Source organism: Leopardus geoffroyi, chromosome B4 (genome assembly GCF_018350155.1).
Source record: "Leopardus geoffroyi isolate Oge1 chromosome B4, O.geoffroyi_Oge1_pat1.0, whole genome shotgun sequence".
Classification (NCBI taxonomy): Eukaryota; Metazoa; Chordata; class Mammalia; order Carnivora; family Felidae; genus Leopardus; species Leopardus geoffroyi.
The window spans coordinates 80,701,552-80,715,197 of NC_059341.1; the positions used below are offsets into that span (position 1 = coordinate 80,701,552).

The following is a 13,646-nucleotide window of genomic DNA, read 5'->3' on the forward strand; positions in this document are numbered from 1 at the left end:
GTATGTTGGGAAGAAACGGGTGTGATTAGCAACTGGGAAGGCCCGGAAACAGGTGAGTGAGAAAAGTACGTTGCCATTGACCTCCGGTTAATAGTTGGGGGTCAGGCCTGGATTTAGGAGGTGAGAAGGCAGCGAGCACCCAGTTGGAGCTGGATGCTGTGGCGGTAGCGGACGGTGGTAGGGGCCCTCCTGCCCCCAGAAGGGTAGCCGGTTCAGGGTTGGGGCTAGGAAGGGCCTGCACAGCCTGTCCTGATGGTGTGTAGCCCGCAAGCTCAGCATTCTTGGGCTGCTCTCTTTTGTCTTCCATCAATGTATGCCGAGACATCAGGCCGATAGGACCCTTTGGTCCTGCAGCTCACTAAGCCAACCCCACTCTCCCTCTCCAGCCTTGCTGGGAACCACAGTCTTCCAGGCAGTCAGGAGCCGCGTGGACTCTGCCACTAATTTGTTTCCCCCGTCGCGTCGGTCCGTGCCTATCTCCCTATCTGGCGGAGTTAATGAGATCGTTAAGTTGTCAGGTTAAGAGACTTTTAAAAAGCAGTATAGCCTAAAACAATGTTATCTCAGATTAAATCTTTACTGCAGCAATTTTTATTTATATATAATATTTTTTTCTCTCCTGAGACACAGAAAGACCGGAGGCGTTGGGTTGGAAATCAGAGTTCTCCGATCTCCCTTTGCCCAATGGCTGAAATTCTTACAATTTTATTTAAATAAACGTTTCTGGCGGTGAGACACATGCACGCACACACACACGCACACACACACGCCACGGAGTCTCACAGACAAAGAGCCTCAAGAATTCACTCTTGGTAGAGCCTCTGCTACTGACGCGGCGGCCGGTCCTGGTCCTGTTCTTACTCCATTTCAACTCCGGGTTAGCCATCAAAGAATCACATGCTGGGAAGTGGAGGATTTGGGGGGGAATAGGTGAACCTCCCAGGAATAAGGCTGGTTCTGAATTCCATCTCCCCACCGACCACCTTAACCTCTTCCCAGAACCCCGAGTCTCTCCTGAGGTGGAAAGAGGCGAAGACTAAATGTGTGTCAGAAAAAGGGACTGAGTAGACAAGAAGCCTGGGGCTCTCTTGATATGGGCCCCCATCCCTCTTGAGTTAAGGGTACATTGGCTAGTCCCATGACAGCCAGAGAAGCGGAAGTTGGAGACTGGGGGAAAAGAGAAGTCTGGAGTTCTCCAAGGGATCTCTCCACTCACTCCTGCATGCAAACCCACACCTATGAGCGAGTCTTCCCACACAGAGGGACCCTCCGTAAGGCCCCAGAAGGGGGCGATGGAAAAAAGGAGGAAGCTCATGCAGACTCCTGGGGACACTGGAAACCCAGGCAAAGACTGCAGTTCCTTGAGACCCTGGGAGCCCCAGTGTGCCAGGGTGTTTAGGACCCTCTCCCGCCCTGGATTAGATGTGCCTGGATGGGTTTTGGAGGATTATCATGCCTGGATCTGTTTTGGAGATGCCTCTCCCATAAGAGTAAGCAAGCATGAGAATGGCCATTCCTGTGCGAGACAGGTATCCTGTGAGTGTGTGTTCTGGGGAGGCCAAGTTGGGAAGATGTATTATTCTTTTCCCGATTGTGTCGGTCCCTTAACTTTTCTTCCTCCAAGAATTGGCATTGTCTTTGGGGACTCAGTGAGACATTCCTGTGAAGGTGTATGTGTGCATGTGCACACTCGTGTGCAGCCACGTGTGTGTGTGTGTGTGTGTAGAGCTTTTGACGAGTGGAGAATTTCTTCAGCCTTCACTGCCCCTTGTGTGTGTGCAAGCATGTAAGTAGGAATGTTGTTATCTCAGAGTGCAGGGTGTGTTTTCTTTTCTTTATTCAAATCTATAAGTAGCCTTTCTTTCCAAGGCCAGTCTCCTAGTGTTGGTGTGAGAGGCTGCGATACACATTAGGTTGCAAAGGGATACAGGAGGTGTGAAGGGCTGTTTCCCCTGGAAACAGACAACAGCCTTTCTCCTCTGGGACTGAGGATCCTGCGATCTTTCTCATGATCCAGTCTCACTCCCCACTCCCCATGCCTCCCCCTGTCCCCCAGGCCAGGACTAAGGAACCTGGCTGGGTGGGAACCCCACAGGACTCTCCATCTGGAGGTCACTTTACCAGACTGCCGGGGAAGTCTCAGTTAGATCCTTTCCTGGGCTTGGGGGAAAAACCCTTCCCCACCCACATCTTAGTCCCCAGACCCAGGGCCAGCAGAATAGGCCTTTCAGCCGGTAGTCCCACAGCCAAGAACCCACCTGAGAGAGCAAGGCCAGTAGTTCTCAGGGAGATCCCTCCACGACTGTCTCCAGACCATCTGCTCCTGAGGCTGATCCACAGGCGGCTGGGTCAGCAGGCCAGTGTGGGTGTGAGGCAGGGGCGGTCCCTGGGCCAGTCTCCATCTTTCAGGGATTGGAGCTGGGAACCCTGAGGCAGGTCCCCCTGTTCAAATATGAGCTCCCCACCCTAGGATCCACCTGTGTCCGACTTGAATGGTGTCGGGAGCCCACCCCTCAAAAAACTCCAAGTGCTGGTTCGGGCAGATGTGTATCCAGACCTGTGCTGGTGGAGGATTGAGGGGCCCTGGGGAGCGAGGGGCTTCTGGGAGGAGGAGGGGGCCAGAGCTTTTTCACAACCAACCAGGCTCTTCCTCTTTTAGCCTTGACCGTGACTAGGTCTTTCTGACCTTGACATCACAGGGAACACAGGGAAGGGGGGCAGGGTGGAAAAGGCCTTGATCTTCCGGTGGCCAGAGAAGGGGAGGGCCCCTCGCCCCCTTGACGCGCCATCCCCCTTCCCGCCAGGGCCCGCCGCCTCTGTTTACACACAGAGGAGGTGTCGTCTCCAGTCTAGACAGGGGCGCTAATAACGCCCATAAAAGGCGGCCTCTCCAGAGATGTTCTGCAACTCAGCTCCCGCGCGCCTACCGCTGGCCGCTCCCTCCGCCTCCTCCGCCCCGCCCTTCTCAGATACCAGGCTGGGCCGGCGGCGGCCTTGGGGAGGGGGCATCCAGAAGGTTTCTAGAGGCTGAGAATCCCCGCCCCGCACCCTTCTGAACCTCTTCTGTCTCCAAAGGTAAGTAGACTCCCGCTCTTCCAGCCCAGCCTCGAGATTCGCAGCACAGTCTCCAACCTCCACCCGCCCCCTGGGTCGGTTGCCCCCACCCCAGTCCGCCCGCGCACCCCCCTTTACCCCCTCCCAGCCCTGGACTTGGGGCTTGGATTTGAGAAGCAGTGGATGGCTGGGCAGAGTAGACCCCAGGCATGTCTTGGCCTCTCCCCAGGGCTAGGCCTGGCGAGAAGCCATGGTCCCTGCGAGCCGCTGGCTGTGGGGCAGAGGGCATTCGGGTAGTCCTCACCCCTTACGGAGCTTCGAGGTCGCGGAGACCAGGCCCTGGGCTCCCGGATACGGTGCAGGCGGCTGTGGGTGTGGCGTTTGATGGGAGTGGTTTTTTTCTTTCTTTCTTTTTTTTTTAAACTTGGTCCCCACACCTTTCCTGACACTCAGTAATTCACTAGGCGGAGGAGATCCTCTGCTGGCGGAGGGGGAAAATGTCAGAGCCGCGAAACTATTTAACCATTGGTGCGCCGAAAGAATGGAGAAAAGGGGGGAAGAGGGCCCATTTAGGGATGCTCAGGTGAGAGGTGGAGACATGGTCTTCCAGATGTCCCTGCTTGGGACCCCCCCTTCATTTCCTGAGTGGCCATTGTGGTGGGAGCGGGCCCAGAGATGCCGCAGAAGGATTAGAGGAGGTAAGGAAGCTCGCTGCTGACCCCAGGCCTCTTGTGTGAGCTTGAAAGCCTGACTGGGCCCCTCACCCAAGGTTCCTTGAAAGCCTCCCCCCTTCTTCCCGTCAGGCTGCAGATCCCTAGAAAGCAGCACCTGGAGAAGGGGTCTCCCTATTTTCTTCTTAAGTCCTGGACACCCGGAGGGGTGGCTGGGAACCAAGGTGGGCTCCGACCCATGGAGGAGTTAGGGAAGGGAAGAAAGAGGAGACGGAGTCCCCCTACCTCCATCCCTCAGCCTTGTCTGAACCCGACAAAGATGCTGAACCAAGGCGGACCCGCCCCAAAGGAACGAAATAGAGAGGTCTGAAGGGTCGGATGGGGGTCCAGACCTTCCTCATCGGCCGCTTTTCATCTCCCTTATCCCCGCCCGCTCAGTGCCAACACCCCCCCCCCCCCATCGGGGGCCCAGGCCCTGACTCATTTGCATACGCGGCAGAACCGCTTTCTGCAAACTAGGCAGTGACCTTGAACTGGGCCACCGAGGCCTCTCAAGTGACCGTGGAGAAGGCAGCACCGCGCGGAATAATTCTGACCTGGGGTCGGTGGGGGAGCCAGATCACAGCAGCTAGCAATCGCTCCTCGGTGGCCTGAGCCTCACGAAGCCGCTTGGCCCCTGTCACCCGAGCCCGCGCGGACGCGGGAGGGATGCAGACAGGCGGCGCGGGGGCCAGCTGGTGGGTGCGCCGGCGCACGAGGGCTGCCTCGGGTCTTCAAGGAGAGCCGTGGGCCGCGTCCTAGCCTTCAGTTATAATTAACCCCTGAGTTAATGAGCGGGGCATGGTGGAGCCAGGCCAGCTACAGCAGGAGCCCGTGGCTCAGGGGCCAGCAGGCAGGCCGCCTCCACTAACCTTGTGATTTGATGAATGTGCGAGCGAGCGGACGCACAGATCGCTCCGCGGTTCCAGAGCCTGGGTCTGGCCAATTATAGTTTTGCATGTGGGCTGCGAAATGCGGCTGGATAAAACTCTCGGTTAGACGCAGCTACCCGGCGCTTTGAGCTGCGAGTCCCTCCAGGTCCCCCTGCCTCAGCCCCAGTCGGTTCCCGCCGCCGAGGCCGGTTTTAAATTTGAGGCTTCGCACCCGAGCCTCCCGCCGGCCCCGGGGACCCAGGCTGGGCGCGGCGCTCAGGGGCCTGTTCGTGGGAGCTCGGGTTAAGGCAGGGGCCGAGCTGCGTGTGTGGCTGGGTTCCCTGAAGGTGGGCAGATCAGCGGTGGCGCACTGGGATTGCCTGGGTCCTCGCCGGCATCCTGAAAACCCTCAGGCTCACGATGGGCCTCGAGGAGCTGGACCGGGGATGCGAACGTGGCTGGTGGTTCTCGGCGGCTCTCCCTGAGAGGAAGCAGGGCCAGCTGCACGGAACCAGGAGGGATGTGTGCGTGTGCCACTGCCCACAGGGTCCGAAACCTGGGGAAAGTGGCCTTTTCAGTCGGGGCCGCATCCGACTGGGAGACACTGGAAGAAGGAAGCCCTCACTCCGTTCTCATTTCCCCCAGCGTTCTATCTGCCGCCCTGTGGCCGCGGCTCTGTGTGCTCAGCGGCCTGGCCGGAGGGCAGTGTGCCGGGCTCTGGGCCTGAGATTTTCCAACTAGGGAGGGACACGGGGAGGCCGAGGCCTTCCTCCTGGGGTCCCCTCTCGAGGAGACTGGAGTCATCTGGAAGAGTAAAAGAGAATGGGCCGAAGCCTCTGCCCCACACGGACTAGTGATTACTCCGCGCAGCTCAGCTCGGCATCCCTCACACCAACAATAGCGGCTGAGCACGGACGCCTGGAGGCCTGGAGACCTTGCTGCCTGCGCAGTGTTCTGGTCGAAAACAGCAACAATCTTCAAGTCACACACGCCCCCCCCCTTTTTTTTTAATCTGGAGGACCCAACTCACCCCCAAATAAATGTTTTAAAAATTAAATTTTCAGTGGTGCTCATCAATGCATCTCGGAAAGGGGGCATAAATAGAATGTTGGAGATGCTGTGACGTGGAACTTGCGGCGCAGGGATGCTTCCTTCTGCAGCCGCGCAGCCCCGTAATCAATTAGGCACCAAAAGGCCAATCCAGGCGGTCTCCTGCCTGCCGCTCGGCGCCCCGGCTCGCACGGTTCTGACTGGAGGTGACTGCACGGGGCTAGCATCTCACCGCTCGGCCTCGGTTCCGGCAAGTGGGCCCGGCGGACGTGGGGCGGGCTCCCGGGGGCGGGAGGGGCCTGGCCGGGCAGCCGGGGCAGCCGGGGCAGCCGGGGCGGGGAAGGGGAAGCGGGGCGAGGGGCGGGCGCCGCGCTGGGAGCTCTGAGCTGCGCCGGGCAGGGCGACGCTCTTGCAGACAAATTTCTGTCCGAGGGAGCAGTTCGGGTTTAGGAAATGAAATCGCCTGGCGAGCTGTGGAATTCGAAGAATCTGAGTTTCTCTCTGTCGCGTCCTGCAGAGGAGAGAGGGAGAAAAGGGGAGATGAGAAGCCTCAGCTTAGATCTGCTTGTGTAGGTTCAGCTCATTCTCAGATACTTAACTTTCACCTACGTGGGTTGCTTTCTGCCCGATTCTCGCGGAGACCCTCGGTTTCTCCATCTAGCTCTTCGGATGCTTCCCCGTATTTAGACGTTTGCTGAACTATCTGTTGGACTTTGTATTACTTAAAGCCGTTCATATTGTAGAGGAGCCTGAAACAATCAAATAGAAATCCGAGTATTTTGTCTACTAGGCACCAATAGGATACACCTAGTGCTGAAGGCTTTGTTTTGTTTTTCATTTTAATCCGCTTATCTGTATTCTGTGGACCTGGTTGAGATCAGATTGTGGTTTCCAGATGTCGATTAATCTCATCAATGGCCAGCGTCGGGTTCTCAGCCTTTTCTGAAAGGAGCTGCCGAGGTTAGCACCGTAAATATAATTTTAAGCCCCCAACAAGATCATTCTCCGGATCCCTCTCCCTCACCCCCAGCATGCCTACTGGCATTGGCACCGCCATCTGATGGTCCCAGCGGCAGGCTTAGATGGTTCTGGAGTGTGGGGGTCTACTCCGAAGTGGGAATCGGGAGCCTCTCAGGCCAGCCCAAGCTCTGCTGGAGTCCCAGAGCCTCTTGCTGCAAAGACTCCGGAAGACCCCCCAGAAGCTCATGTGACCCACAAAAGTCACAAGGAAGAGTAGTTCAGGCCCCCAGGTTTTCAAGAGCAGGTAGTCAGGTCCACATCGAGCTGGGCACCTCCTTTTCCTGCTTCCTTTCTGCATGCATCCTATAATGGTGAGTGGAAATGTGAGGCTAGGGTGGCTTCCAGCTTGGGGGGGGGGGGTGGGGAGGTAGGAATACCCAGCTTTGCAATTCTCTCATAGTCCTTCCTGGAGGAACGGACCCCAAGTGTCCCCCCAAATTCCTGTGCAGATAGAGCTGAGGAGGGGGAGTACCGCAGTAGCAGGGCTGGGAAAGACCGTGGCAGGGAAACCTGTCCTTACCCCCACTTCGCCTCTACTGTAAATAAACCCCGAGCCAAAGGGCTCATCCGTCTCCTTAAACAGCCAGTAAACTTTATATGACACAATATCTAATAGTAATTTATTGGGGAGATATTGTAAATTCCAACGGTTTTAGTTAATAAAGGAGCTAATTAAAGAGGGACAGGCTGTGCTTGGCCAGCTGTTGGAGAGAAGATAATACATCTGGGGTGGGGGGTGCATGGTGCAGAAGTGTGTATGTGCGGGGATTTTTGGTGTGGCTTTTTCCCTTTTGCCCCGGGTCGGGCGATTGACTCACTGTCTGCATTAGGTTTTATGATATTTTTAAAAACCAGAAACCAGCGACTAAATCTGCCCCCGAGTTTTGTCTCTCCCCCCCCCCACCCCAGAGTGGGGAAGGGGGAAGTTGGAGTTGGTGCAAGGTGGGGGGATTCGCTGTCCCCACCCATCCCCCTGGCGGCGGCGCCCACGTGAGCCGGATGGCCAATGGGTGGCCGGTGCAGGTTTAACTATGTTTAATGTCAGATAGCAATAAAGTAGAAGCTGCCGGCCGGGCCCCGCGGAAATGGGCGAGCATAATCTCCTGAATCCCGGGTTTGTGGGGCCGCTGGTGAACATCCACACGGGAGACACGTTCTACTTCCCCAACTTCCGCGCGTCCGGGGCGCAGCTGCCAGGGCTGCCTTCGCTGTCCTACCCGCGCCGTGACAACGTGTGCTCGCTGCCCTGGCCGTCGGCGGAGCCCTGCAATGGCTACCCGCAGCCCTATCTCGGCAGCCCGGTGTCGCTCAACCCGCCCTTTGGCCGCACGTGCGAGCTGGCGCGCGTGGAGGACAGCAAGGGTTACTACCGCGAGCCGTGCGCCGAGGGCGGCGGGGGCCTGAAGCGTGAGGAGCGCGGGCGCGACCCGGGCCCAGGAGTCGGGCCGGGGGCGGCGCTGCTGCCGCTGGAGCCGTCGGGGCCCCCTGCGCTCGGTTTCAAGTACGACTACGCGGCGGGCGGCGGCGGCGGCGACGGGGGCGCGGGACCCCCGCACGACCCGCCCTCGTGCCAGTCACTGGAATCCGACTCCAGTTCGTCCCTGCTCAACGAGGGCAACAAGGGCGCCGGCGCCGGCGACCCGGGCAGCTTGGTATCGCCTTTAAACCCCGGCGGCGGGCTCTCGGCCAGCGGTAAGGACCCCGGCCCACTCTTGAGGCGTACTCAGGACCGGACAGCTCACCGGGGCGGGCAGGGTAGGACTGAACTAGGGCCGCCTGGGGTGACAGAATGTGTGGTGAGGAAGGGCTTCTTTTAAAAAGAAGTGCGGGGTGGGGGGAGCACCTATAAACATGTAAATATCCCCATAAAAGAACTGGAGAGATTCCCCTTTTCTGGACCTGCGGCTGGCTAGAGGGGGGCAGGGAGCTCCGGCCAAGGGGATTCTGACCTAGACTTCCCCAGGCCTAGGGGTGGGGGGTGGGGACGGAGAGCTTGGTCTCTGCTCTCTAGGACCTCACCCCCCCCCCCCCCCCGCCTTCGCACAGACTCCCTTACCTACATTTTTTTTCTCTCTCTTAAGAAACGCCAGTGGACCTGGTTTACTCTGGCCACTGGCTCATTCATGTCTGTTCTAGCTGATCAGGGACCCAGCACATCCTGGAGAAGGTGAAAGGAAGGGGCCAGGATATCCGGGAGCAGAAGAGCTTTGGGGAGAAGTGAGGGGTTCGAAGCACAGAGGGTCCAGGGATACTACGGTGGGAAGTCCAGTCGAGGAGGCCAGGAGGAGCGAAAGGGGGGAAAGAGGATGATGAAGGTGGGAGAGTTGATGGGGATGGGGGTCTGCGTAGAAGAGAGGAGATGGGAGATGGGAGAGGAGAGGCCTGGGGTTGGGCGGTTAGGCCAAGGTGCAAAGGGCTGGGGAAGGACCGTGGGCACTGGGCTTGTCACCTCTTGGTCCTCTGGCCAACGCTGCCGGTTCGTCTCCACCCAGGCGCGCCCTGGTACCCGATCCACAGCCGCTCCCGGAAGAAGCGCAAGCCCTATTCGAAGTTGCAGCTGGCGGAGCTGGAGGGGGAGTTTCTGGTGAACGAGTTCATCACGCGGCAGCGCCGGAGGGAACTCTCAGACCGCTTGAATCTTAGTGACCAGCAGGTCAAGATCTGGTTTCAGAACCGGAGAATGAAAAAGAAAAGACTTCTGTTGAGGGAGCAAGCTCTCTCCTTCTTTTAGGCGGCAAGACACGGGCACCGGCCCCGGACTGAGCCTGTCTCTGGCAGAGAGCAAGAGGGGGCGCTGCCTGGGACCCAGTCCCCGCTTAGAACGCCAGGCATCTCTGGCAGGCCCTCCCCGGACATCCTCTTGTCTGTTTTGTTTGTGGTTCCCTCCCACACACCCCCAGCAGGCCCTGCCAGGTCCCAGAGAGAAGGGAAGAAGCCAGCCAAGGAGAGAGGAAGCCCACAGCTGCAGGCAGGGGATAGGGGCAGGGAAGGCTGAGGTGCTGGGGAAGGACTGGTTTGCAGTGGGACGGGGGCACTGGGCCCGGGGCTGAGGAGCTGGAGCAAAGGTAATCCAGGCGCCCCCCTCCCACCACTTTCCTTCCGTGGTCGGAAGTCAACCTGCAGTAGGCAAAAGTGGGGACAGTGGAACCGAGGCTCCCCAAACTCCCAGCGGTTGGGGTTAGGAGAGGTGGAGAGGAGGGAGCAAGAGTGGAGCGTCGGCGGAGAGATTGGCAGGGGTCAGCGTCGCTATGCAAGGGCAGGAGGAAGTGGAGAAACCTGGGAGGAAGTGCGGTTTGGGAGAACAGACTGATCATTAATGCCCAGGAAAGTCCGCTGGGGTCTGGTCCTCTAGGCCTGGAGGCCGAAGGGGCCGAGGCACAGGCGTTTGACAGAGCCGGCTGCGGACAAGGCGACCATCAGCCTTAAGTCCCCTCTGGGGCGGGCTGCCTGAAAAGTCTCCTGGTCTCCAGCCCTCTCCCGACGCCTCTGCCCGCCCATTCGCTCACAGGTGTGCTGCCAGGCACTCTTCCTGCCGCCTAGGCGGCTGCGGACCGGAAGCCGCAAGCGCGGAATTGAGAGCCCAGCGGACGCAGCCTCGGGCATAGTAGCCACCCCAGGGACCCCCACCTGGCCCTCCAGGAAGCCCAAGGGGCTGTGAAAGAGTCTGCGAAGCGCGGCATTGATTGGCCGGGAGAGTTTCTGGCAGCCGCCGCTACCGCCGCTGATTCTCCCTTCCCCGCTGGCGTTCACGGTCACGGCCGGCCAGAGGCTGGACCGGCATAATTTACGAGGCAGGAGGAGAATCTGCCCCTAAAGGGGCTACCGGCCGCAGAGGCCCCTGCTCAGCCCTGGTTTCCCAGGCTGGTGACAATGAAGGAGGGGGGCGCTGCAGTCCCCCACACAACTCCTTTCTCTCTTTTACCCACCCCCATTCCACCCGCGCCCCCACCCCCACAGCGTCGCCCTTTGTCTCAGGATCCTCTGCCTCCGCCTCCCCCTGGCCGGCGAGGCGCCGAGTACAAGGACCAGAGCTGAAGGAGGGACACATCCTCAGAACCGGTCGGAAGCCAAAGAGTGGCTTCTTCTGCAGAGGGCCTTTTATTCAAAGCCCCCTTCAGGCCCCAGCCCCAGCCCACTAGATCTAGGCTGGCTTAGGAGAGAGAAGCAGTGGAGAAGCTCGGCACCTTCCTGCACTCCGTTTTTATCCCTCTTGGTGAGAGTTCCCCCGACTTCCCCTCTGCCCACCCACCCACCCTTGCAGGAGCAAGAAGGGAAGAAACAGGGAGGTGATGAGAGTTAAGCCCAGCCTGGACACTGTGAACTGGCCTGCCAGCTTGGGAGTTCTTCCTGCCCTGGAAGAGTCTTTCCTAACACCCCCTCCAATGGCAATCCACAGAGCCTGACGCTCTCCCACCAGCACACAGCGTCAAGTCCCTGGACAAGACTGTGCAGAGGCATGGGCAAACGCAGGCACAGCGGAGCCCGGCACCCCCACTGGTCCCACCCCACCCCACCCCCAACAGTACTTGTAAGCAGGCAGCCTCATGTCCCCAAATGCAGCCCTGCAGAGTGGCGGTACAATCACATGCCCTCATCGCCACTGGGCACCTGCCACACTTCCCCACTGACATAAACTTGTTTCACCCATATACAACAAGTTCACGGAAATCAGCGCCATTCCTGCTGTCTGCACAATCCCTTGTGGGCTGGCCCTGAGTGTGAGGCACTCTCCCCTTTGCCTGGTCACCCACGTACCCCTTCATGCAGCCCCTCCTGTGACCTTGTGGGCTCTGGGGTGCTGGATTCAAGCTTCACCCCTCCAGCCTGACTCCCACAGCCTACTAGAGAAGAGAGACCAGAACACTCCAAAGGGGGTGGGGGTGTAAAGATATGCAATATTCTCTTCCTGTCGCTTTAAACTTGACTTCCGTGAGCTTCTCTGTCAATCTGTGTCCTGTTCTCTGTGTCCCTTGCTAGTACCTCGTCTAGTCTCTGTGGGTAGATGCCCTCCCCAGCTCTCTGTAGTGTGCTCTCCTAGTCAAACGTCTGTCTTTAGCACGTTTTCCCTTTATAGAGTCCTTGTACAGAGTTGCTTCATCATATTAATATTAATAATAATAATTAAAACATGACTGAATGATGATGTGATTTTTTTGAGAAAAAAATTTGAACTGGGTCCCCATACATGGTCTTTTCTGCCTAGAAAGAATGGGATTCCCAGGCTCCTGACTGTCCCCTACTTTATTTTCTCCAGTTCAGGTGAATAATAAAAATAATAAGTGTATAATAATAAAGCAAGAATGGTGCAGGGGCAACAAAAAAACATACGAGCAACCAAGATCTGTTCATGAGCTGCTGTCTCTAGTCCCAAGCAATTATTAGCAGAGAGAAAATTGGGGGATAGTAGATTGGGGGGGGGGAGGAGAGGGACAGCTAAGGAGTCATGGGGCCATAAAAATAATGTAGACAGCCCAGAGGAGACTGTAACCACTTTCAGGGCCAGAAAGAGGAAGTCTGGGCTGCAGGATCCCCAGAAGTGAAGCCAGAGTAGGGACTCTAGCAGGTTGGAGCAGGGATGGCAGGAGTGCCCTGGGATAGGGGGCAGGGGTTGGTGGAAGGACACTTCAACCCCATGGCTTCACTCTGAGAGCACATTTTGAACACTGCACAATGAATAGGCAGGGGACTAAAAACCCCTTGGAGCTGGTGAGATAGGCTCCATCTTCCCCAGCCAGCAACTTCTTCTGGGCCATTCCAGAGACCCAGGGCAGAACCAGAGTCCAGGTCCCAGCAGAGCCCAGGGGCCCTCTGTACCTCCACCGTGCCCCTTCCTTCCGGGTGGATCATCCTTCCTCTGCCTCCACGCTTGTGCCTCTGGTCCCTGAGTTTCCCTTTCTCACAGCCTGGCTCCAATTATGGAGTCTCCTCCAAATTCCTTCTCCACCCTTCTGGGGCTACTTTGGAATAAGGAGCCCCCACAGAGCCCAGTATCCAAGCCACACCCCTGCCTTGAAATCTCTCTCTCCCTCTCTCTCTCTCTCTCTCTCTCCCTTCTTTTCCTTACTCCTGCAACTAGAAAAACTAACAGATTTAGATGGAATCCCATTCTCCTTTAGCCCCTAACCCACAGCTTGTCTTGTGCAGCTGAGGGGTTTGGGCAGGAAGGAGATCCCAAGCTTTGGGAGTTACTCATACAAAGGCCCCCACAGAGTATAGGCAAAGCTGGGGACAGGATAGCTTCTGGCAGCCATGAGCTGGGAGAGGGTCTGGGTGGCTGCGCCTGCGTCTGAATTAAGGCAGGGGTGGGCATGTTGAATCCCAGTGAATCCGGGCCAGAGACTAAGCTCTTCTTAGGACACATCTATACGGGGGGGGGGGGGGGGGGAGAGTTAACAGTGAAGGCATTTCTGGCTAAAAAGAAAGGAGTAAATTTAAAGAAGTTAGGAATAACTGGCCTTTAATTTATTCCCTTGATTTAGTCCCAGAGACACTGCAGCTCTGAGAGAGGAGGTACTTTGTTGGGTGGTGTCTACACAGGTCCCAAGAGTCAATAACGAGAGACTATCAGAGAAGGAGAGACACTATAACCTCCTCCCCATGGCTGAACAACAAATCCTTGGCTCTCTCTGCCAAGGAGAGTGTAATGGTGGGAGCGGCAACCCAAATACTCAGGGTAAGGCTGAACTCTGCATCTGGGCAAGGATTGCATCTATTTTGCAACCGTTTGTCTGATTTAAGCCCTCAAACTACTATTTACTCCACGGGCTTTAAGACAAAGAGCTCCGTGTCACAAACTGGGTCTTGAGGGGCAAGAAATGGAGAGAATTATCTGGATAATGCAATGCGGGTGGAAATAATTCTGCTGCTGTGTATTTGTAAGCTTATATCATCCAAATGAGCTGTGTATTTGGCCCTGGCTATCCACCCAGTTCTACTCCAC

General features: G+C 57.4%; 1 protein-coding gene across 1 annotated transcript; it reads left to right on the forward strand.

Moving 5' to 3' along the window:
* Positions 1-7,692: 7,692 nt before the first annotated feature.
* Positions 7,693-11,838, forward strand: HOXC12 (homeobox C12). The gene is made up of 2 exons (XM_045466773.1): positions 7,693-8,398; positions 9,199-11,838. The coding sequence occupies exons 1-2, from the start codon at positions 7,792-7,794 to the stop codon at positions 9,435-9,437; spliced, it is 846 nt and encodes a 281-aa protein (XP_045322729.1). The 5' UTR covers positions 7,693-7,791; the 3' UTR covers positions 9,438-11,838.
* Positions 11,839-13,646: the final 1,808 nt, after the last annotated feature.